The 24,814-nt window shown below is 48.1% G+C and overlaps 5 protein-coding genes across 5 annotated transcripts; 3 read left to right on the plus strand and 2 right to left on the minus strand.

Moving 5' to 3' along the window:
* Positions 1-1,922: 1,922 nt before the first annotated feature.
* Positions 1,923-2,480, plus strand: FOBCDRAFT_139746 (prion-inhibition and propagation-domain-containing protein; the record flags this gene model as incomplete). The annotated part of the gene is made up of 1 exon (XM_059608061.1): positions 1,923-2,480. A coding segment is annotated over one exon (558 nt), but the record flags the coding sequence as incomplete, so codon positions are not given.
* A 925-nt stretch (positions 2,481-3,405) lies between these two features.
* On the minus strand, positions 3,406-5,177 carry FOBCDRAFT_296555 (fungal-specific transcription factor domain-containing protein; the record flags this gene model as incomplete). Its single annotated transcript, XM_054706338.2, has 1 exon — positions 3,406-5,177. Exon 1 carries the CDS (start codon positions 5,113-5,115, stop codon positions 3,406-3,408), a length of 1,710 nt encoding a protein of 569 aa, XP_054562313.2. The 5' UTR covers positions 5,116-5,177.
* A 194-nt stretch (positions 5,178-5,371) lies between these two features.
* On the plus strand, positions 5,372-6,782 carry FOBCDRAFT_262864 (uncharacterized protein). The gene is made up of 4 exons (XM_059611317.1): positions 5,372-5,603; positions 5,656-5,925; positions 5,992-6,318; positions 6,383-6,782. Exons 1-4 carry the CDS (start codon positions 5,520-5,522, stop codon positions 6,686-6,688), a joined length of 987 nt encoding a protein of 328 aa, XP_059465519.1. The 5' UTR covers positions 5,372-5,519; the 3' UTR covers positions 6,689-6,782.
* Positions 6,783-11,473: 4,691 nt separating this feature from the next.
* On the minus strand, positions 11,474-13,483 carry FOBCDRAFT_140852 (cytochrome P450 family protein; the record flags this gene model as incomplete). The annotated part of the gene is made up of 9 exons (XM_059608111.1): positions 11,474-11,534; positions 11,591-11,664; positions 11,812-11,837; positions 11,888-11,938; positions 11,986-12,097; positions 12,167-12,792; positions 12,842-13,096; positions 13,156-13,192; positions 13,229-13,483. 9 exons carry the CDS (start codon positions 13,481-13,483, stop codon positions 11,474-11,476), a joined length of 1,497 nt encoding a protein of 498 aa, XP_059465520.1.
* Positions 13,484-14,882: 1,399 nt separating this feature from the next.
* On the plus strand, positions 14,883-16,381 carry FOBCDRAFT_262865 (Aldehyde/histidinol dehydrogenase; the record flags this gene model as incomplete). Its single annotated transcript, XM_054706341.2, has 2 exons — positions 14,883-15,354; positions 15,409-16,381. Exons 1-2 carry the CDS (start codon positions 14,888-14,890, stop codon positions 16,379-16,381), a joined length of 1,440 nt encoding a protein of 479 aa, XP_054562316.1. The 5' UTR covers positions 14,883-14,887.
* Positions 16,382-24,814: the final 8,433 nt, after the last annotated feature.

A 24,814-nucleotide genomic window follows, 5' to 3' on the forward strand; every position in this document is an offset into this window, starting at 1 on the left:
GGACGATCTTGAAGACTTTATAAAGGCAACACCCATCAAAATAAGTGGGTCACCACTTCAATGGTGGTGTCATAAGGGCCAGCGGAAGACTTATCCTCAGCTAAGTCGAATGGCTATTGATATCCTCTCGATCGCGCCTGAATCAGCTGATCCGGAATCTGCTTTCTCTGGTGGTCGACGCACTCTCTCCTGGGATAGAGAACGAATGACCTGCGAGAATCTTGAGAAGGTTGAATGTATAGGCAACTGGCTGCGTGAAGGGCATATCCAGAAGACTGTTCATGGTGGTATGGGTGTAATTACTGATACGGGTTTTGATAGTGGCGGCGGTGAAGACTCCGATGTTAATTTTGATTGATTTGCGGATATCTGACAGTATAGGTTCTGAAGTGCTATAGGGATATCAATTGTGCTAAAGTGCTATATTGATACCAATCGTGCTACAGTGCTATAGTGATACCAATCGTGCTACAGTGCTATAGGGATATCAATTGTGCTAAAGTGCTAGGGTGATATTCTAGCACACTTTTTGCGAATATGTGAATATGAATATGAATATCACTTTAGCGCGTGATATCACAATACGCAAGTCTGTCGGCAAGATTCTCACCACTGTGGATACCTAGCTGACGGCGTAGAGCGAGCAGCCTGGATTGTTGGTTCCCGAATTTGTCGATGAAGTGTGCAAAAACTGCCATTATCGCAAGACGGTTCGGTGATGTCCAGAGATCAAAGCTGATGTGTATTTTTGTTAGGGCGCTGCCTAGCTCCGCTTTGATGATATCCGCCTTAGACTCGAAGATCTTCTGTAGCTCTCTGGTAATAGAACTGCTACTCCAAGGAATTTGGAGTGCTAGTTCATGGTCGAACTGATAGAAGAGCTCCTTTAGAAACTTGTGCTCGAATATTGTGAAGGGCACATCACTGTCAATGACGAACCCAACACTAAGTTCTTGTACAGCTTTGACCTTTGCCCTTGGTATTATGCTCTGGTCAAGCCGTGGTCGTTTGGGGGTTGCATGGGACTGGAGATCGATCGCGCTATCGTCGCTGGGGCTTGATTGACTCGCTGGGGTGATCCGATGGGCTCTGTGCAAGTCAGTATATGGGATATGTTGGTATAGAGGACGGATCCATACTTGCGAAGATGATCTGCTGCGGAAGATGTCGCTTGTACTGAGAAGAATTCTGGCCGACCCTTCGTGTCGCATCGGCTGCAGCACCACACATGACCGATGGGCTGATCCTGGTGATTCAATTCAATGGAGAACATGCCGTGCGATCTGATCCAACTTTTTCTGCCTTTTGCACCTTTCCGAGCTAGCGAATCTTCTTGAACGAAGCGGCGGTTCTTCCAGACGACCTTCGGTAGATCCTCAATAGTCGGGTTAGGGGGCAGCTCCCCGACCGAAGCCTCCTCGAGCTGCTTGGCCACGGTCCTTGGTTGAGACAGTCGCGAGAACGCAGAGGGAAAAAGTGGCGTGGGGCAAGGCGTCGAAATCACCGGCGAGCCTTTCGCAGGTGTAGAGGGTGGTGGCAAGTCTGGCATCTTGTCGCTGGTGCCATGTCTTGTTGACAGCGAAATTGACGCGCCGGGGTAGGGTGCAGAGGGAGCGCGTCATCCTGCCGAGGGTTGGTGTGCGTTAGGCGGCGATAGCAGGTACCAACGAGGCTACGGCTTCATATAGGGCTAAGAAGTATCGCCTATCTGTGGCCATCTTGTACAGGGTAGGACTGGGCGGAGGGCACGTCCAGGTTTAATCTTTTTGGGCAGTTCAGATGCAGCATGGCATATATCAACTTTATCAAATCATGTCAACTTACAAATCACTGGAATTGATTTGATTGAGGCAAGGAATTGACTAAGTTGATTGATTTGATTGGGGTGATTGATTGATTGAGTTGATTTATGATGAGCGCTGTGCGTAGAGGCCCTTGATAAAATACAATCTTACCGGACCTTCGGAACCGACTCGCACGTCTTGAATACCCGATTCAAAGCCGCTAGAGCTCGCTTCGAGCGATGGGGTCCAGGCGTGGGCATCGAGCAGGGCCGACTGAAGCATTCTCATCACCCAGCCCTGGATGATAAAGCCGTTTCCGATGCAGTAGCCGAATTATTACATATCATCGTCGAGGCGATTTGCGATGCTGGCAATGTACCTCCCCGTCGAGCTCGGGGTACAGGCTTGGACAACAAGGACTCAGTAGAGCGGGGCCGACCGACGGCCCGCAACACAATACACGAGTCGAAGACGAATAAGATGTCATGGGCGTTATGGGGTAAGGGAAAGCGTACAGAGCAAGTTGAGATATTCGAAAAACTGGTCCAACAACTGCATAATCTGGTGCCCCCGAGTATGGGGAATAATCCATGGCCAGCGCAAAATCCAGACGCTGGCCACACTGATACACTCACTCGAGGTATGAGCTACGTTGCGCTACGGGACAGGCTGCGTCTGACTAAAAGTAGAAGCTGATCCAGGCCACGGATGGTACGATGAGATTCGTCGCGTCTTGGAACGAATTAAGGAGGAGGTTAGAGGTAAGGTGGTCCCGCATCCGTGCTCATCGGCTTTGCACTAACGCTACGTAGCCGAAGCGCGCCGTCAAGAAGTTCGTGCCTGGCTTAGCAGTTGCCCTCCTGAGGAGCGCTACCATGACTCCCTTCAGAAAAAACTCCCAGGTGTTGAATACTGGTGAAAATGAGACCGGCTAACCGGATGACCGAACTACCGGTCAGAGAGCTGTCTCAGCACTGTAATAACCTCTTAGATAGGTCATTACTGAACAGATAGAAATAGGGTTCCAACCCAACTATCAGAGAGAGAGCAACACACACAATAGACCCCTATATCTGACACCAGGTACCTGCAATTGGATTTTTGACCGCACTGTGTTTAGCCGCTGGTTAGCCGGAGGATCCACAAACCGAAAACTCCTATGGGTCGATGGGCATGCGGGGTTTGGAAAGACGATTTAGTATATTAGGCTTAATTAATATAAAAAAGTTTTATTAATACCTAGTAAGCTAGAATTTATAAAAGTGCTAATGAATATATTTTATATACTAAGGGTAATGTATAAGAACTATTAGTATAATTAGATCTTAGTAATCCTAGATTACAGCAGGTCCTAGAATATTATAATCCTATCTTATAAGGTAATCTAGTTCTAATTGGTTCTTGGCTATTGGTGGGTCTACGTCTTGCATAAGCCTTTTGTGGGGTACACGTGACGTAACCGCTAGGGTCGTAACACTGGACCATAGTGTTTAGGCATTGGTCCTTCTCTGATTGGTTGGGTGCCTAAGGATCGAAATGCTGAGATTCGGTCCTTGGGTAATTGGTGGTGATGTAAGCGAAAGATGTAGGTACTACAGAAAAGGATGACGGGGTCGTAACACTATACTAACAGGGCCTTATATCCCAGGCTACTAAGGCATGCGGACAGATCTAGACACGCTTCGCCTGCATCTCGCTTCTGCCATGTCTTTTCTATAATGTCGAACGCTGCCTGTATAGTACCAAAGGCGTTGAAACCACGTACCAAGGCCATTATTTCACAAATGGCTGGCCTTTGCTCTTTGCTGGCATAGATGCCGGCTACACAAAGCGGCCAGGCAAGCCACCGCAGCCATGGAGACGAAGTGATGGCGCCAAAAGACTGGATTGTCTGCTCCACGCTTATCTCAAGCTCGGAGGTCTCCGTGCTGCTGACTAGCTTAACAGAAAGAAGATACGTGCGAGCTACATGAATCCAGATTCGCGTCAGCGGCAACTTGGCTTCTGGCGGAGAGTAAGAATAACCATACGGAGATCCAGATTGATTGAGAAGCGACTCTAGGGGGCGGATATGTTGGGATATGTGCTCTGTATTGTCATATTGCCCTAGCTTATCAAGACCATTGTTGAGAATTCTGTCGAGTGAAGTCGCTTGATAAATGAGCTCATCCTTTGACAGCTTGCCACTTATCATCTGATCTTTTTTCCATCGCGAAAGCGATGAAATGTCGCTTATAGCCAGTAGAACCCAGGTCTGACATCCGGTTACCTCTTCTAGGTCAGCATTAGGCTTCTGGCGCGAGTCGCTGCGTCGGAGCTCAGAATGATACTCAAGTAGCTTGGCAGGTTGGTCAAGCACCGTGCTGGAGATGATATCGGCAACCAGTAAGATACTAGAGAAGAAGCGGAATGCCCCCTGTTCGGTATTTAAGGCATCAGCCGCACTCGGCCAAGAAGGGTGAGATAAGTTACTGAGTACGGCGGATACTTGCGGAGACGGGCCAGCCTTACCATGATGCTCGAGAATTTGCTCAAACAGGTTCGTGGCCGCATCTAAATGCGCCTGCCAGTTTCCTGACGGCATAATTGCAAGTTCAAAACTAAGTTGCTGCATCATATTTGCCAGCAAGTGCACGCTGCTCGAGAGACAGTTCCCTATGCCGCGTTCGTGAAGGTGCTGTAAGTCGCGTTGCATACTTGCCAGGGCGACGCTGGCCTGGGTATGAATTTCGTCCCACGTTTTTGAGGCACAAGCCTCCTGTCCCGGGCCAACATGAGCAGGAATAAGCCGCAGGATGAGTGCAGAGATGCTCTTGATACTGCTCATGAACCCGGTATTCTTCATCGCCAGGGATAGTAACCAGATGCGTCCGCCTTGAGTGATGTATGGTCGGTAAAAGGGATAAAGAATGGGGAAAATGTAGTCCATATACACTGAAACGAAGGCTGCCCCATTCTTGGTCGGCGTTATTGTTGGTGGGGTGATTGGTTTCGATGACGGCGTGACCGATGGGCAATGAGTCTCTTGGGACAGAGGATCCTGGAAAGTATCAGAACATTGCTCAAGTGTACCAAAGTCTGGGCTGGCATCGATTCCATTGGCGATGGTCCTCATTTGAGCGATTCTGCGCCGTCGTTTTGCGCTTCTCTTGACTTGCGCCTTTAGCTGTGTCATGGCTTCAAGCCGACGCTTCTTAGACTCCATCCACTGGGGCTTTCGGGGGGAATAGTGGCAATCAATCTCTAGCGCTGCGCAAGCGCCACAAATTGGCAGCGACTCGTCGCATTTTTTGTGACGCAGGCGGCACGTCCAGCATGTTGAGGGCTTCATTCCAACAATCTCGTGCTCGTCTGATTAAACGTAATATCCACGTCTTATTGCTGGGAAATGGTTGGTGTTGGTGGGAAAAGAAGGAAAACCTAAAACGCAAAGTCTCCCACTTTATAAAACCCGCTCGGAAAACCCCGCGCGGAAGAATTCCCGAGCGGAAAGCCATGAGCTAGTGTGGTTTCAGTGGGTCTAGTCTGTCTGTCTCCAGCGCCTGCTTAAAGAATTTGAAATCTTTCAGCGGTTACGATGTAGAACTGGAGTGATCAATGTGGGAATGTAAGCGGGGCCGTTCGAATATCTCAAGCATAAAAGAATTGCATGTCCTCTAGCAAACGTAAGGTACACAGCTTTCTTCCCAGATATTCTTAAAAGCATATTCCTCACCCTTCATCAACCGTCCCAACATGAAGGTGGCAATCCTTGGGGCCACAGGCCAGAACGGCACATCCATTGTTAATGGCCTACTTGCATCAACCAAAACAAGATTCGTAAGTCTCCATCAGATCTTGTGAGGTATTCTCAGCCTCACCATGGAAGCAGGATATTGCCGCCCTTGTCCGACCTTCCTCACTCAAGAAGCCCAAGGTCATCGAGCTACAGAGTAAGGGCGTCAGCATTGTGTCATTCAGCCTTGATGACCCCGAGGACCATCTCGCAGCTCAGCTCAAAGGCATCGATGTCCTTATTATTTGTTGCCTGATTGATGAAGCTATTCTTGCCAACGCAGCCAAGAAGGCAGGTGTAAAACGCTATGTTCCATGCTTCTATGCAACAGTGATGCCTAGGGGTATCCAAACGCTGCGAGATACTGTAAGTGGTGCCACAGAAATGTTCTGCTTCAAAATTAGAGGACTGACATATCGTCTGGGTCTGTAGAAGGAGACCACCCTGGATCATATTCAGAGACTACATCTTCCTTATACCGTCATCGACGTCGGTTGGTGGTACCAGATCAGCCTTCCCCGCCTGCCCTCCGGACGCATTGATCGCAACCTTTTTCTGTATAATAGTGCCATCGGAGGCAGCGGTGACATACCTTGTGCCAGGACCGATTCCCGCGATGTCGGCGTATATGTTGCTCGTATCATCACTGACCCTAGGACGCTTAACCAGAAGGTTTTCTCCTATACTGACCTCCGCACTCAGCACGAGCTGTATGATACAGTTGAGAGAATCAGCGGCGAGAAAATAGAAAGGAAATATGTATGTTTCCGTATTATTATCACAGTCTTTATGATAACCTATATACTGACTCTCCACCTCGTAGCGCACCGCCGACGAGATTGACGATGGTATTGCCAGAACCAAGGACGATCCCTACAAGATGATGGATTACTACCAGTTCACCTACCAAAAGTCATATGACATTATGGGAGAAAATACACCCGAATACGCCCGCTATCTAGGTTACCAGGTCAGCAAGGACCTATACCCCGACATGGAAGGAATCTCCTTTGAAGATTTCTTTAAAGAGACATTGGAAACTGGTCTGAAGCCTATGTATGAAGAATATGCAGATCTGCTGCGGGGATCCAGCTCTTTCATTTTCGAGGGTGAAGCCACAACGAAATGAGCCATAGGCATCAATTCAGGGACGAAGCCAGATAAAATAACGGATTACATGTAGTGGAGTATGCAGAGGGCTAGTCCTTTCTTGTGTGTATTTTCCTGGGTTGATAGAAAATTCGACGGAAGTGTTACGACCCTAGCAGTTATATCACGTGAAGTCCACTTTTCTAACTCCACCTAACCAATCAACAAAGGACCTATATTCATAGGACCAGGACCGCGTTGCTCCAGGACCAACAGCGGCCCTAATACCACCAGTTGCCCCTTTATCTCCTAAGAGCTCAAGGGCTCCAAACCGTACCCGGCCCCACTTTATCTCGGTACAAGCGGGGTACCAAAAGCTTCAATTTCCAACCTTTCACAGCTAAATTACTATGCAATTAATTGCAGTTAAAACAATGAATACATCTTCAGATTGTGATCAAAGACAAGAGGTTGATTCCTATGATGATAAGAGCTTCTTCAAGCAACACAAGGGCCCCCGCACGGACCCCAAGGAGGCTGCCGGAGCTAATGATTTTCCGCCCGATGAATCTCGCGGCTTCAATTTCGACCCTTTCATCGTGCAACATCGCAATTATCACATTGGTTATTTGCCTACTACACCACTTGATCTTTTCCAGCTTTTTGTGCCTAAATCGCTGCTTTGGCGATGGATCGAATACACCAATAGCTGGATTTGTTACCTGCTTGAAAATAGCGTGGTTGACAGCTGGAATAACCCACTTCATGAACCGAACGGTCACAGCTCCTAGCTTGGGAAGGGATCTCCACCGCATAGATCTACGTATGGCTCGGCATGCTGATTTACATAGGAATTCACAAGGAAAGGAAGCTTCGAAGCCATTGGAAAGCCCCCCGGCTAGGAGAACAAGCCCCCCTGCACTCAGTTATCAAGTTCATGCCCTATTGGAGGTTTCAGCTAATCCACCGCTACCTTCGTCCCTTTGACTACACCAAGATCGATGAAAACGCACCCCTTCCGAAGGTATTCCAAGCTGCTGAAGAGTGGTCTGACTACATACAGAAAGTGTCAGCTGCGCTCTTTCAACCGGGCTCTCATCTCGCTGTAGATGAGTGTATGGTCCGTTATACAGGCAGATTAACAGCGACAACCCTACTGTACCAATTACCACTGGTAATGACATCCATTACAAGTTTTTGTGGCCCGTGCACCACTCTTTTCCAACGGCGGCTAATAGGCGGACGGGTACCCGTCCTTCTAAAATGGGACGGGTCCCGTCCCAATTACCATATCTGGTATAGCTCACTCCGCTATCGGTCTCCCTCTCGCGCCATCTCGAATGTCGCGTTCTACTGCACTCGCTGCTAATCGTGTCGAGATTACGGGCTAACGGCGACTGCTTCGCTATGAACGTCAACCAATCTCAAAGTCCGACACCGTTTCCTGGTGACTGTGTCCCTCCTGAAGGCGAGTATGAGTCACGGGAGGCGCTATTCGAGGCAATCAACGCCTGGGCAGCGACCAGGGGCTATGCGTTCATAACTGGAAGGTCAACCAAGGAGAAAACTGGCAGGAGGACGATCACGTACATGTGTGATCGTCGCCGTAACCATCCAATCGTTTCCAGAGAACGCCAACGTAAGACGACAACTCGAACAACAGGCTGCGAGTTCTCTGTACTGGCGAAGGAAAATAATGATAGAAGTACCTGGACTCTGCGGCACCGTTCTGACAGCCGATTCTCACTACATAACCATGAACCAAGCCAAGACACCACCGCCCACCCGGTACTTCGAACACTGTCTAAGGAGCAACTGTCTCAACTGACTGGCCTTGCCAACGCTGGGATAGCCCCTAAAGAAATTAGAACGTACATGCAGCAGAACACCGACACGATAGCAACACAACAGGACATCTACAATCGTATTGCAGATGCTAGACGAGAAGTGTGTCAAGGACAAAGCAGCATTAACGCACTTGCTGATCAGCTGTTTAGAGAAGGATTTTGGAGTCAATTTCAAACCGGTCCAGACGGTCGAGTCAAAGCTGTTCTATTTGCGCATCCCGAGTCAGTGGCATACCTACAGGCATATCCGGATGTCTTAATCTTAGACTGTACATATAAAACCAACAAATACGGCATGCCACTTTTGGACTTGATCGGTGTCGACTCTTGTCAACGTTCGTTCTGTGTCGCGTTCGCTTTCCTGAGTGGGGAATGTGAAGAAGACTATTTTTGGGCGTTAGATCGATTCCGATCGTTGTGCGAAAACCACAGGATTAGGCATCCCTCTGTCATCTTGACTGATCGCTGCCTAGCATGTATGAATACTGTCGATAATTGCTTCCCATCATCAAGGCCGCTGCTATGTCTCTAGCATGCTAACAAGGCAGTTCTCCGCTACTGTCAGCCAAGATTTACGCGCCAGACTCGAGGGGACAACCCGGGAATAGAGGCTTGGAATGAGTTTTACGGCCATTGGCATTCGATCATCAAGTCACCGAATGAACAAACTTTCCACGAACGAGTGTCCGAGTTTGAGAAGAAATATCTCCCGGATTATATCGAAGAAGTCAGATATATCAAGACAAACTGGCTTGACCAATACAAAGAGAAGCTGGTGAAGGCGTGGGTCAACCAACACCCCCACTTTGACAACGTCGTTACTTCAAGGGTTGAAGGCATACACTGGCTGCTTAAGAGCCACCTCAAAGTATCTACATTGGACTTGTTCGAAGCTTGGCGATCGATCAAGCATGCACTACTGAATCAACTGGCGGAGCTGAAGTCGAACCAAGCCAAGCAGAAGATCAGGACACCTATTGAACTCTCCAGTACCCTCTATGGTGCAGTACGTGGTTGGGTGTCTCATGAAGCTTTGCGAAAAGTTGAGCAACAACGAAAGCTTTTATTGCATGAAGACTCTGCTCCCATGTCAGCCTGTACTGGTTCTTTCTCACGATCACAAGGGCTACCCTGCGCTCACAAGCTGAAGGGTTTATTAGTTCGAGACCAGGCACTACAACTCGAAGATTTCCATCCGCACTGGCACTTGACTCGGAAAGATAATCGGCGACCCCTCTTAGAACCCCGCCAGCGAGTCGATCCAGTGACTGCGAGTTCGTCTTTGCCGTTATCTAGTGTGAGAAGAGAACTTAGTGGTTTCGAAGTCATCGAAAACGCAAGGCCGATACGAAACCCTCCTTTGTGCAGCAAATGTCATATACTAGGTCACACAACGAACTCGAAGGAGTGTCCACTACGATACTCAGAACTAAGAGCATTGCCAGTCGTATCTTCAGACCAGCCGCAGACGTGTTCGGAAGATTTTCAATGGATACCCTTTGCGGTCCCGGAGGAGCCAAGGCCACCAGCGATGGAAACGCTCGACGAAATACAGTGGCAACCGATCACGACTTTGGAAAATTTCGAGTTTGAGCCTGAATTAACTTGTCAAGATCTGCCATGCCAGTTGACCTTCGAAACAGAGCAGGTGGACCGACACATAACGACTCCAGAACCTCGGCATCTATTACCTGCACCATCTATGTATACACCGCCGGTGTCTTCACAGTTAACCTCGGACGACCCAGCTTCAGACCCAAGTACACATCTAAGGTATGACGATCCACGAGCCATCCACCAGAGATACGTCAAGTCAAGAGAGGACTGGTATAAGGCTCAACCCCCGGGAACCTGGCTTGGTAATCGCCAGTATCGAAAAGCAATGGGCTTGCCTTTAGGATACCCAAAAGCAAGCTACAGCTGGTGCCTTGATTATAAGCAGATGGGGAGGTACTGCAAAACATCGACGGGTCTGAGAGAGTGGACTAAAGAAGAGATGGTGGCTTACTTAGACTGGGACAAAGCAGAGACTGGTCGCATCGAAGCACGAGTAGCTGAGGAGACCGAGAACGGACGACTGTTTACAAGCAGAAGAGGCATGGGCGAGCTTTGGGAGATGGCTCAGCGGGATATCGATGAACAAGAAGCCTTGTATTCTGCCGCGGAACAGGAAGAAAGTTGTATTGTAGTTCAGCCGTGGTTCAGTAGAGTTTATTAGAGTGGATGTATCACTTGAATACATCAAGGCTGTTCAAATCAAAGTCATCGACTTACTTTGAAAAAAACATAGCAGGTTAATGGGACTTCAAGTAAAACCACTCGAGACAGTGGAATTGCACAGCGGGAGGCAATCCGATAGCGGAGAGGGCTAGACTGAATATGGCAATTGGGACGGGTACCCGTCCGCCTATTGACCGCCGGCCGCCATACAGTTTCGCTTAACCCCAAGCGTTGTTCAGCGAGAACAACAGCCGGACTAGAGACCAGGTCGATTAGATAATAAGAGAGACAAGAGCACAGAGTTACCAACAAGTGATATAAAGAGGACAAAACTTAAGAGATCAACAAGTGTTTGGCACCAAATTACCTCGCGCCAAAGACTAGCTGATTGAAGGCGAGGCAGCCAGGCCAGGATAATGGAGATAACTCTTCCGCTAAAACACGTCGAAAGAACTTCCAGCAAAAAGACTGTTAGTCTGAAAGTCCTAGATGAAATTATCCAGAGATATAAACCCAAGAAGAACTCCCATCTCAGTAATAAACAATGAAGTTTAATAAACGTTTTTCCACTCAGCACTACTGCGCAATATAAACAACAAAAGATCGAGAAATGCTGCGCTGCAGCAAACATGATATATTCAATTTTTTCTATGCATTTCAATCAACAGCGCCTTTCTTCTTGAAGGCAGACGTACATGAAGAAATAACAAATCGAGTAGAATCTGTTTTGAACCTTGACTCTTAATCAAATGTAATTTCTAAACCGTTCCCTTCCTTGGTGTAATTGTCACCTGCAATCCTTTCTGAATGACAAACCAGCTTCAGGAACGTTAGCTAGAATGGTCGATAGGCATAACTGAATTTACTTGACTAACTGGCATCTCTGTGTTAAGCCCACATGTGGATTAACCAGTTCTATGTTGAAGTTCTTCAAAAGGGTCGGAATGAGCTAGCTAGACGTAAGCTTGTGACGTTATAAACCTATGTTGCATGATATGCCATGGAGGAGAGGAAACAATTTGGCCGCAGGATTATTGCAAATGGAGGAGGCAGGCTCAGTCACGCTTATAGCCTAGAAAACGCACATAAGCCTTACCTTGAGCATTTCCATCCAACTGATGTCTTTGCAAGCTGTTAGTACCGAGGTTTCCATAAAGGCTGTGAAGGCTTACTTTTTCCGATACACATTCTTGCACCAGAGCCGAAAGCAAAGAAAAAGCGATCTGGACAACTGTCAGCTCGCCCCATCTCCCACACGTGAATAGCGTACGCATGTCTCCTGTATCCTCTTTAAGCCATCTTTCAGGTCGAAATTCGTGCACGTCAGGGCCAAAAACTTCATTATTGCGATGAACGACCCAGGGATTCACCCCAACCACAGACTAGATAACATATTAGTGTTCCGAACGGTGGTTGCAGCGAAGAGTAAGAATCAGGTGTAAGAAACTCACCCCGGGGGGCATGTAATGCCCATCAATTTCAGCACCACCGGGAGGCACAACACGAGGTAGAGCCATGCCTACAGCAGGATGAAGCCGCAGAGCTTCATACATGACGGCCTGCAGATATTCCAGTTTCTCCGCCTGCGTGACCGAAACAGGGTCACTGAGCTCACCCCGCCTTTGCAAGTCATCAATCTCATCAATCAAGCGTCGTTTGCAACTAGGATTTCTCAGCAGAAAGTCAAATATGGCTCGAATGGAAATTGCCGTAGTGTCGCTACCCGCAAAGATGTTGGATGTTGCCATTGATACAAGCGCTGTATGGTCAAATTGATCCGGCTTCTCATGGTGAACTGCCAGCAACTTGCTGAGAATATCGGAATGTCCAGATCCTCGATCGAGGCGGTCAGAGACCTCGCGTGCGGCAAGGGTACGAATAGTGCCATGCCGTGATGCAATCCCCACCCATGTTCCGATGACGGGAGACAGATAGTCATGAAGCCAGTACAACCAAGGGACCTGGCCAATCCAGGAGGCAGACACAAGTGCATCCTCGATTTGCTTGAACGAGCCGTCGTCTTGTCCAGCTTCCAGAAATCCAAATCGCTTGGAGAAAGTGAGTTCCCCAATTACATCTAGATGTGTCAGATCAGAGTTTCAATGGAGCCTTGGATCTAACCGTACCAAAAGCAAATAACTGGAGCCAAGCACCTAGGTCGATTGATTGCCCAGCCATGCCATGGAGCTTATCAATGAAAACATGTAGCGCACTGTCGACAAAAGGCTCCAAATCTTTCAGATAAGTCATGGCATATGGTCTGCTGACAAGACGTCGTTGAGCACCATGAATCTTTTCATCTTGCTCTGCGAAAAGGTCGAATTTTCTTCTACCTTGCCATACGTTGTACCAGCTTGACTTGCGAAACTTGGAACCGGCACCTTGCCATTATTAGCGAATTTCGCTTATGATTTCTACCAGTCTTCTCACCGTATATGACTTTGATAGACGCGAGATCTGAGACGCTCCTGAACAACCTGTCAGCCATATCCCTAAAGCATAGCCAAGCAGACGTGCACTTCACTGGGTGCAATTCGGACGACACTTCCGTGATTCTTGTGCAGAGCCATCATCACCAGGTGCAAGTCTCCCTTGTACGCATGCCATGTTAACCACAGCCTGGAAACACTAGCGGCCCAAGGCCCTGGGATATTCGAAAAAGGAGAGAAGAGTCTCTGGTAGATGACGTAGAGGACGATGAAAAAGATAGTTGTGATGGCGAGCACGCCAAAGTCGGGGCGCAAAATCACTGCAAATCCTTGGTTCATGGTGAAAATGAATGTTGAGTTTGAATAGAGGAGTCATCCAGCTTCTACGTATGAGATAATATATCAGCAGCCAACATTAAAACTGCCGAATACCTTGTCCGTCAATGTAATCAGTTCCGCTGCTTGACATGATCTGTGGGGAAGGAATAGCAAACCCCGATACAAGTGCCGTTTTCCCTTCGCCCAAGTAATTTCCTACGGTACTTGGTTAAGCCAGTAGCTAAGCTTCCCCGCCTTTCGGATACTGTGGAGCGCGCACAAATCGACTACCAGTAAAGATGCCGCCCCGGGAATTGTAAGTTGTCCGCACCTGCGGCAGAATTTCCTAATTTGGCAACCCCCTGAAGTCATGAACCACCGTTCTAAGACCGTCATTCAGCTCATCGCATATTTGCCCCAGATTTGCCCCACTGTCCGGCTCATTAGAAACTTCCATCATGCCCTGTTAGACGTAATTCTCTCTCATCAAAGCATGCACGTTTGGGGGGTTAGGGACATCATGAAATATTGCGGTAAAATTACCTTTTTAGTATTAAGTACGTGGCAATATACATTCCCCGGGCTTTGACTTAGCCCAGTCTTGACTACAGTAACACCTCTAATTATACATAGCACTGTCAATGGTATCCCAGTAACATTTATTTGACATTTGGGTGCTTTGAACCACCCCCAAATGGAGAAACAGAGGCAATTCCGCCTCTCAAAGTCTCAATGCCGTACTCAGTTGCCGCTTGCCGGGAGCCAAGGAGTTAAGAATCCAGCAGTGATTAACTTGTTAAGGAGAAATCTCGTTGTCGCGAAGCCTCAGATCCGCGCTACCGCTATTAGCATCACCGGCCACCCAAGCAGGACTTGTAGATTGACAACCTCAATAGTAGGTTTCATACTGCTGATAAGATGTCGCTCTACTCGAAACACTGCCACAATAATGCAGCATTCCAATACATCCACACACGCACACTCGCACGCCCGCACGCGCTATTCATCCAGACTAGCGACCTTTCTACCTACCTAGAGTCGAACTCGTGATTTGCAATCAAACTCCAGACGGATGTACCCCGCAGAACAATGAAGTTGGCAGGACGCAGAATGCAGAATGCGGGGAGTTTGCAACCCCGTGGGGCCTGCTGTTAACAATAACAGAATAAGCTATATGTAAGCGTTGTGTTAAGCAGGTAACAAATCCGAGGGTTATATCTATAGAGCTATCTCGTTATAAATACCGCTCCTTTTTCTTCTTTCACATATCGTTCCACTCCTATCCAACAGGCTATTCCACCCCAGCACCAAGATAATTAACTCTGCACACAGAGCTATACCAGGTATAGGGTTCGTCACTATAGCTGTATTGCAGGCAAGCTGACCGATTATACCTAGGGATTCAGGATATCAGTGAGGATGACGATGACGAAGACCGACAACTCTCGACAAGGTGGTCCTGTTCCCCATGTCATAGCTGGGAAGCAAGTTCATCTGGACGAATCCTTCGACGTGATCCGCCCAGATACTGGAATAGTCGTCCACAAAGCCAGCAATGCTGGTGTTCCTCAGGCCCTATCTGCCGTTCGCTCCGGTACCATAGCATTTGGCTCTTGGAGTCTGACTACACCTGGGGAGCGCCGGAATATTTTCCTCAAGGCTGCCAATGTCATCGATCACAGATGGACAGAGCTTAAGCAGTATATGATGACTGAGACGGGCTGTGACGAGGGTTGGGCGGAATTCAACTTGTCTGCAGCGAAGGGGCATGTGCTAGACTGCGCAGGCAGAATTGTGGCCGTGGAGGGAGGTATTCCGATACTGGACGATGCTTCTGTGGGAGCTCTTGTCGTCAAAGAGCCATATGGCGTCGTCTTGGCTATGGCACCATGGTGAGTCCTAGCGTGAAGCCCAAAATCTTCGAGTTATGCTTACACGTACAACAGGAACGCGCCGTATGCCCTCGGCTTCCGAGCTGTTATCTGGGCTATCGCTGCGGGCAATACTGTCGTATTAAAGGGTTCTGAGCTGAGCCCTCGATGTTATTGGGCGGTCTCTTCGGTCCTTGAAGAGGCTGGTCTTCCTCCCGGTGTGCTAAACTTCATTACTTGCTCTCCCAGCAATGCACCAAATGTCGCCAAGGCCATGATTGAAAGCCCTGAGATTAAAAAGATAAACTTTACCGGTAGTACTGCTATTGGTCGCATTATTGCTCAGATGGCAGGGACAAGCTTGAAACCAATTCTGTTAGAGCTTGGTGGAAAAGCCCCTGCAATTGTTCTTCAAGATGCCGATCTCGAAGTGACAGCTAAGGAGTGTGTTCTAGGTGCTTTTATTCACGCCGGGCAGGTCTGTATGAGCACAGAGCGAATCCTTGTTCACAAAGACATCAAGCATAGCCTCGAGGAGAAATTACGGGAATGGGTAGAACGAATCTTTCCATCATCAGGCGCTGCGCCGGTGCTTATCTCGAGCAATGCTGTTACCAAGAACAAGAGACTGGCAACGGATGCTGTGGGCAAAGGCGCGAAACTAGTTTGTGGTCAAGTTGATGGAGATACTAACACAACGCGTTTACGGCCAATTATCATCAGCGGCATCAAACCGGATATGGAAATATACGAAAAAGAATCCTTCGGGCCTACTGTCTCTTTAATCGAATTTGAGACGGAGGCGGAGGCATTGCAGATCGCCAATAATACTGAGTATGGGCTCAGTTCCGCAATTTTCACCCGGGACCTCCGAAAAGCTTTGCGACTAGCTAAACGTATCGAAACTGGCGCCGTACACATCAATCGTATGACTGTTCAGGATGAAGCTGTCCTCCCGCATGGAGGAGCAAAGGCAAGTGGGTTTGGAAGATTCAATGCTGGCCTAGGGGAGTGGTTGAGAACTAAGAATATTACATATGATCTCTAGGTACTTGTTGGGGCCTGGAGACCGGCCCCCCGTACCTGCCCTCATCACTTTGTCAAGTGCCTGAGGTCAGGCACGGGGGGTCATTGATTAGGGAAAACGCTCCTTCATTCAGGAAAAAGCGACTTTGAAATATATAAGATTTACTAAGAAAAAGAAGTGTCTTTTATGTAGGTAAAACTTAAAAAAAATAAGAGATTTTAAAAATATTTATTAAGACTTAATTTATGGCAATTGATAGGGACGCATCAAGAATTGATAGAGGCGCATCTGCCTTAGGGACGCTCCAGTTTTGCAGCCTCTGATTCGTCACCCACTTTTTTGTTGGGGATAGGTACTTCGGGAGCGTCGGCAGAATTCTGCTTGCACTAAGTCATCTACGACCGTGCCTGGCTAGGTCGCAGAAAATACCATACAAACTGGGCGCCCCACTCTTGACGACCGAGGGCAAAGTCGTAGAACCAAGAGGGAAGGCTAGGTCGTAGACATTTTGCCAAGTAGAATACGTAATATCTATATGCACGGAAAGGTAATATCAAGGAGAGTATTTCACCAGTATATCAATTGATTTAATCCCGTTTTGCGCCAGAGCGATTAGTTCGAAAGTTGGTTGAATATTTTTGATGTGGTGAGAAGTGACTGGGAGTCAGTCAAAAGGGGGATGATGATTGGCCAGTTCAATCCGTTAGCGTTGGCCCGTGCATTCCCATACATAAAGTCAAGAAAGACAAGGGGAGGGGATAAGCTGGGCATGGTAATATGGGGCAAGGGTTACAGCCATTCTACGTGCCATATTGTGCCTAACGGTCGGCCATTTGTAACGTTCTCTTTGGAATTTTGCGGTCAAGTCTATGGCCAATCAGAATTTAGCGGTCACAACTTGTACCTGTTCAGTTTACGCCTCCACCGCACTAGCCTATTCAGGATTTTGCAGTCATCTCAGAGGTAAACTCAATTGATGGGGCTCCCAAAACCTCCTCTACTCACTCTCCACTCGCGTCTCTCCTTGCGTCGCCATGCCACAAGCATCCACCAAGCGCGGCCGATCCCGCAGGTATGGCTCTAAAGAAGAGAAGGCGAGACAAGACGTTATCGCAAGGCGTGCTCGACGACGGCTTCAATCGACAGCAACTCGGGACAATATCCGCTTCAAAATTTATACAACCCCAAAGGTAAAGGACAATCAGCGTTTAGCAAGCCAAGAAACATGCCCACGATCGCTGGGCTGCTTCAACGTCCACGCAGACGCTGCTAGCTTGCTACAGCAACCGGATACATCAGCTCATCAACCCCCTACGCTTGGGTCGACACAAAATGTTTTTCTTCGTGAATCTCTTAGCATACCAGCTACAAGGGTTTCTTTTACGATGCCTACTGCATTATGCGATGTCGTCGATACCCAATCGAAATCCGGGGACTATATATCTCATATCATCCCCCAATACCAAGAAATATTAGCAGCAACGTGCACCTGTTCCACCAGGGGAAGCCTTTACACCTCATCCCTCACCTTCGATTAGGAAGCGGGCGACAATCACCTCAATTCGGAGTATATATATTTTTCCCAGGCATATCCCACGTCCATCGCACAACTTCTTATGTTACCAATGATGAAAGGCGATTATGGATCGACGGGATCCTTCTGCCTGTAATTCGGCGCTTTTGTCCACCTGATATTATCCAACATCACCCTCGCTCCTTCGATGACGTGGAAAGCAAGACTCACAGTCGCCGGCGAGAGTTATGCTCGGGTATTGTCCAAAGCAACATTGACATGCATCACTATCTTCCCCAACAATGCTTAGAGGCAATCTGGCGTTGCATGAATCGAAAAACCGTGGAGCCTGATTTTGTCAAGTTTCATGGGATATTCATCGTTGTGAGCGCTAAAAACATCAAGTTGGAGACAAGATCGCTGACATTGCACGAATCTCGCTCAAAAATCGTCATTTATCTCCAACAAGTGCTCGACTGGTCCAAAGCTGACCTAGCCAAAACATGGATAGACGTTGGTATCGAGGATACTGCCGCCCAGGGCAGTAGCACGTTCTTAATTAAAAGTCGATGTTTAGATCGCTGGATCAATTCACTGAAGTATAGCCATCAATCACCTTTGCTATCCTCGGAACGGTTCAATTGGAATCTTACACGCCAAGCGGGCAGGGTGGCGATCAACGCAATCCACTCAACCTCAGCCTTCAATTGAGCGAGTTGACTGCTTAATAAGCATTTCCTATGTTGAGTTGATCAACCCAGGTCCTATATTGAGTTGTTTGGTGTTGCGTTGATGGTTGACCAGCGCCCCATGCCGTGTAGTCCTACTACCACCGCCAGCTTGAAACCTAACGACCAACGCAAGCCTACTCCCACCTTGTCTCCTCCTCCCGCATCTGCATTGGCAAATCCCTTAGCCATTCGCTTACCGACTTCTCCTCCACGGAGTTCTCGCCCATTGTATCATCCACTTTGTCAAACAGCATAGGATCAACTTCCTCCACGATGCCTGCCTGCAGTCATGACCGCAGCACCTGGCAAATAGCAATGGTACTTGCCTCCAGCGGATTCCAAAGAAGCATCACCATGCGGCCTGCCGCCGAGAATAGTCTCTCGCACTCAGCGCTCATCGACTGGACCGTCATAAAGTCCACCGCCATTCGCGACAGCCTAGGGGACTTGAACCGCTGCGCATGCCAATACTCGAGCGGATCCCGAATTACGTTATCCGTAGGTAACACATCCTTCTGCCACCTGGCATACTCGTCTTCTGCGTTATCAGAGTCCATTTCTTCACAAGGACGTATCCGAGCTTCGTCCTTATATCGCTCAAAAGGAGAATAGTACTGTGTCCGCTGACGCTTCGCGGCTGGTTCGCCATTATCCTCCGTAGAAATTTCCAACATCTTGTATCCTCTGTCCCAAACAGACTGTACCACATCTTTCGCCTTGGAAATCCACGCCGGACGTCCTGACCACACCGTCTCGAAATAACCCCAGCGATAAGCGGGGTGGAGTGCCAGTGAGGTGTAATATATCGGAGTCTCATCCAGTTTGTTGTAGTATTCGTCAAGCTTCTTCCAGCCGAGGTTCATGTTGACCTTGAAGTGCTCGGGTTCAGGATATTGATTGATCATGGCCTTGGCTTTCTCCAATTCGACCAGCAGGAATTCATATCCCACGAGCACGTCCCATACGTTGCCATAGGACTGAAAATATCCTTGCTTGCGTTTCCGTTGATCCCGTCACCTTCAAGCGCCTTGACTGCGTCCTCGAAGCTCTGAAGGATATCCCCGAACGCCTCTAGAACGGCCCAGTCCTTGTCGCCGAGTTTATTCTCGTCTCAACATATGGCAGGCATGATTGCGCTTGCCTTGAGCCGCTTTGACCGCTTCGACGTGTTGTCCTTTTCCCATTCCGCTTGTGCTTCAAGACTAGTGTCTCGAGGTAAGGTCGAAGCTTCAAGGCGCGGCGGATCATGTACAGCTGCGATGGCCAGCGGGTTTCGTTGTCGACAACCACATTTAGGGGCTTCCGAATTCTCACCCGAGGATCCGAGGATGCATCGAACTCCAGCCGTTGGATACTTCGGAGAAGTGTGGTGAGTAGAACAGACCGGTGGATATTATGGAGCTTGCCGACGGGACCTCTCTTTCGCCAAAGCAACGGCCCCGCCGTTCCTTGCCATGGAACTTGAATCTCTCCCAATGATATCCATTGCAGTGTCGTTGTTTTATGCGTTATCAAGCGTGTAGTACCCAATTTTCTCCTCTGAGATCTCGTATACCTCGAGTATTTCGATGATCTCGTGTCCAATATTAGCCCCGAAGCCCCGAAGTGCCGAACTATCAGCTCAGGCATTCTCAGAATGAGCTTGCGGGCCTTGCCACCCTCATTTCGAAAGAAGCAGGCAACACCATATAAAGCGTGCTTCTTCCGCGATCTCCAGCCGTCGAACGAGATGTGTATCAAACCAGGTGCATTTCTCAATACCTCGATCACCTTCCCTTTGTGTTTTTCAAACTTGGCAACGGCACGCTTGCGAACCGTATCATGACCGACATGGGCATCCATGCTCACGACGAAATGGTTGAGGTACTCGAAAATGGCCCGCAACCTCTTATTTTCGGGTTCTCGGAAGGACAGGTTACTCTCGACGATCCATTCGGCCACTAGACGCTGGAAGACATTCCTGTCAAAGCTCTTAATAAGGCGGTTTGCAATTGCTTGCTCTCGGGGCGCGTTAAGATCGAGGTTGAAGGCTTTCGTTATCGTCTGGTATCCTGTCGACGGTTTCTTACGAAACGCTGGCGCAGACCGTTTTCCGGAGGGTCTTGAATTTTGTGGTGGTCCCAGATATGCCGTTCAGCGTTCTGGGTGCCAATGGCAACTACATTGCCGGGCTTCGGCCTGTTCCTTTCAATGCACAATCTGCAGACCCATCGCCGCTCCGAGTCCTTCTCGATGTCGAAGCCGTATTCCCACACCCATGATTTTGTATTTCTGCTTCGTTAAGACCACGTGTAGCCACGGAAGTGTCGGAACAATCGATCCTCGTCTCGTCGAGTGGCGCGAGCTTCGGCTGGTGTGGACGGCTCGGGTGTTGATGGAGCTGGTATTAAGGGGTCCGGTGTGAAAAGGGAAGCTGCTACGAAATTCATAGTCTCAAAATCTGAACTTTGGGACATACTAAAGCCGAAGAAATGAGACGCCAGAGAAGCAAGTCGTGAACAGGAGGTCAGACTGGTGCTGATGCAAGAGTCGGTGGACGAGCGAATCACTTATGGCGTGATTCGCATCTGACGCGTTGACGTGTCGAGCTAATGCCACGTTAAGGAGTGCTCTGCGGTACCTAGATTGAAGGAATAATTAGATGTGGTGAGAAGTATCTCCTAACAAACACTAACATCCAACCCACCTTGTGTTGAGCTACCCGGCACCAGATTCTGGGAACATCGCTACAATACCTAATCAACCTTGCCAACGCAACCAACTCAATATCGTGATAATATTGAGTTGGTTGATTAGTAAGAATATGCTCCGTTGAGTTGGGTTGAGTTAATTGACGTCAACCTGGTTGACAACCTCTTGATTGACGTTGCGTTGATCGCCACCCTGTGGCGTAGCGATGCGGTGATTTCCAGAGGTAAATTGAGATGTGGATCATTGATTGAGAACCCTGAATGAGATCTCTAAGCTGGGAAGCATATAGCCCATAGTTGGCATTTATGATCTTCATAGCCTGATCACGGGACGTAATCAGGCAGTCTTCAATGGCAGGATTGCATGCCAGTGCAAGACTCTCCATCTCATCCCAAGTAACTGAAGAGAATGGGACCCGACGCCGCGTGAGGAGTCCCACGATTGCCTCCGTATACCGTTGAGCATTGAAGACATTCCGAAGAGCGCTGTCGGATGGTTGGAATGTCATGTATGAGTCTATGGGTGGCTGCGTCGATTGCTGTGAGTTTTGAGACGTCTCATTAGCCTGGATAAGTTGCTAGTGTCGATTTTGAGCATGAATTATGGCATTGCTCGTGTATCCGTTGCTCCAGCGAGTTGAGCAGTGAAGACAGACGTATTCCCTTCGACCATAAGACTTCCGAACCCTTCCAGTTTGAGTCTTGTTCTTCTCAGGATACTCAACACGGAAGAAGCAGTAGAAGTCCCAACCCAGCCGTTCGATGGCTGTTAATTGAGCAGATGTTGAACTGATAGGCGATGAGCTAGCCATAGTAGAGATTCTAGGAATAAGTGCTTAAGCATATGGCATCCTAATGGTGCGTAAAGCGTCTAGGATTTGCAGTGAGATTCGCAGTATCAAAACAATAGAGACAGGGCAGCTTGGCCATAGCATTGATTGAAAAAGTCATCACTCGCATGTGGAAAATATCGAATCGAAGAAACCTCTTAATTTCTATCTAATGAGGGATTGGGAGCTGGCTTCTTGTAGCTATGCTTCGTCATAAGCAGCATTGATGGCTTTAGGCAGCCGTATGCTGCCTTGTGCTAGTTGTGATGTGGCGTTCGTGCTGTCCGTGAAACTATTCACGACAGTTATCCTTGGCCGTGACAAAGCTTATCCGAGGAGTAAAGAGAACATAAACTTATATGTCTGCCTGCTAACGGTGGGCGCCTAAGAGCCATAAGTGTGCCACGGGTCGTAGCCATCAGTGAGGTCGCTTACTACTCAGCCAGTGGCGGATAGCTTCACGGCGTAACAAGGTCATCGTGACATGTCACGTTTCTAGTGTATACGATAAAACCAATATCTGATTAGCTAACACTATCAACTTGACCAATTATATAGAGCGCCTTATTGTTGTACAACAGTTGTTTGGGGAGTCCGGTAGTGTTGTACAGCTTCAACAAAAGTAGTGTTGTACAACTATACAACAGTTGTACTCATATAACAACACTACAATACGCATGTATGTTTAGCTCTAAAAGTATCCAAACGCTCCACCCCCAACCACCTTAATTCATTTAACTGTAGCTAGTGTCAGACATTACGTGTATTCAGTCCATCGATCCAGATTGGTATATTCATGGTGTGTTGTGTTGAAATCTGCCCCTTAGAAGTTTTACCATTTCGGTTGTAATCTTAAAGTATCCCTGCTTGCACGTGAGACCCCAGCACCTGTTCAACAGATATCCCTTCTGGCGGCCTAGCAGGCTCCTATTGGAATACCTCTAGAAGATCTTCCTAGAAGGCAAATAGCCTATAACCCCTTATAACCCTTTTATCTTCTATCTCTCTCTTTATTATAGGATCTTATCCCTTATATTTTTTATCTCTCTTCTCTCTATTATTAGCTATCTTTCTTACTTCTCTGTATTTTCTATTTACTAGCTAACGTACATGATAAGCAAGTGGGCCATCCCAGTAAGTGGGCCAAAAATCCCTCACCTTGCAACATTTCTATCTGATCAGATAATTCTCAACCACTAAGCATGTCGAACTCTTCTACTGAGGCTAGAATACTTCTTGCACTTCAGGCCCTTCAAAATAACCCCAAACTAAGTGTCCGACGCGCTGCAGATACATATGAAGTTCCTCGCAATACCTTACGTCGCCGCCAGAATGGCATTCAATCACGACGCGATACTACCCAGAAATCACGCAGACTATCTAATCTAGAAGAAGAAATAGTAGTTCACTTTATTCTCGACCTAGATTCGCGAGGGTTTCCTCCGCGACATTCTTTTATTGAAGAAATGGCCAATTCTCTCCTCGCTGACCGCAAGGCGCCACCCGTCGGCAAGCGCTGGGCTCATAACTTCGTTAAACAACAACCAGAGCTCAAGACGCATTTCTTTCGTAAATATGACTACCAGAGGGCCAAATGCGAAGATCCAACTATTATTCGCAACTGGTTTAAGCTCGTACAGAACACAATCGCGAAGTATGGTATCCAATCAGAGGATATCTGGAACTTTGATGAGACTGGCTTTATGATGGGTGTTATCTCAAGCGGCATGGTCGTCACAGGTTCAGAAAGGCTTGGAAGACCAAAATCAGTGCAGCCTGGGAATCGTGAATGGATTACAGTCATTCAAGCGATTAATGCGGAAGGCTGGGCGATCGAGCCGTTTATCATTGGAGCGGGCCAATATCACCTTGCCAACTGGCATGAAGAACCTACCCTCCCAAACGGCTGGGTTATTGCAACGAGCCAAAATGGCTGGACAAATAATGAACTAGGTCTTGAGTGGCTAAAGCACTTCAACCGATGCACAACTGACCGATCAGTTGGTTCTTATCGCCTTCTGATCCTTGATGGCCACGAAAGTCACCACTCCGTCGCTTTTGAGAAATATTGCCAGGAGAATAATATCATCACGCTCTGTATTCCGGCTCATGCGTCTCATCTACTTCAGCCTCTTGATATCGGGTGCTTTGGGCCACTAAAGAAGGCATATGGTCGAGAAATAGAGCATCTGATCAGATGCTCTATAACCTATATTTCGAAGACCGAGTTCTTTCCCGCCTTCCACGCCGCCTTCCAAGCCACTATAACCGAAAAAAATATCAAAGGGGGTTTTAGAGGAGCTGGGCTTGCTCCTTTTAACCCGGAAAGCGTGATCTCAAAGCTTGATATGAAGCTGCGGACTCCAACGCCTTCCGAGGAGGTTGCTGAACCCTTAACCCCATGGGTTTCAAAGACCCCAAAGACAGTTCTTGAGGTCCAATCTCAATCTGCCTACTTACAGAAACGAATCAGAAGACATCATAGCAGCTCTCCAGAGTCACTTATTCAAGCTGTGAAGTGTTTTGAGAAGGGAACAAGCACAGTCATGCATAAGCTAGCCTTAGTAGAGGCTAGGATGAATTACCTTGAACAAGCAAATGAGATACTTAGTCGACGCCGAAGGGCAAAAAGAACTCGATTACAGAAAGGAGGGGTGATGACTGCAGGGGAATCAAGGCAAGTGGTTGAT

The sequence above is a fragment of the Fusarium oxysporum genome, chromosome VII (assembly GCF_013085055.1).
Source record: "Fusarium oxysporum Fo47 chromosome VII, complete sequence".
NCBI classification, from domain to species: Eukaryota; Fungi; Ascomycota; class Sordariomycetes; order Hypocreales; family Nectriaceae; genus Fusarium; species Fusarium oxysporum.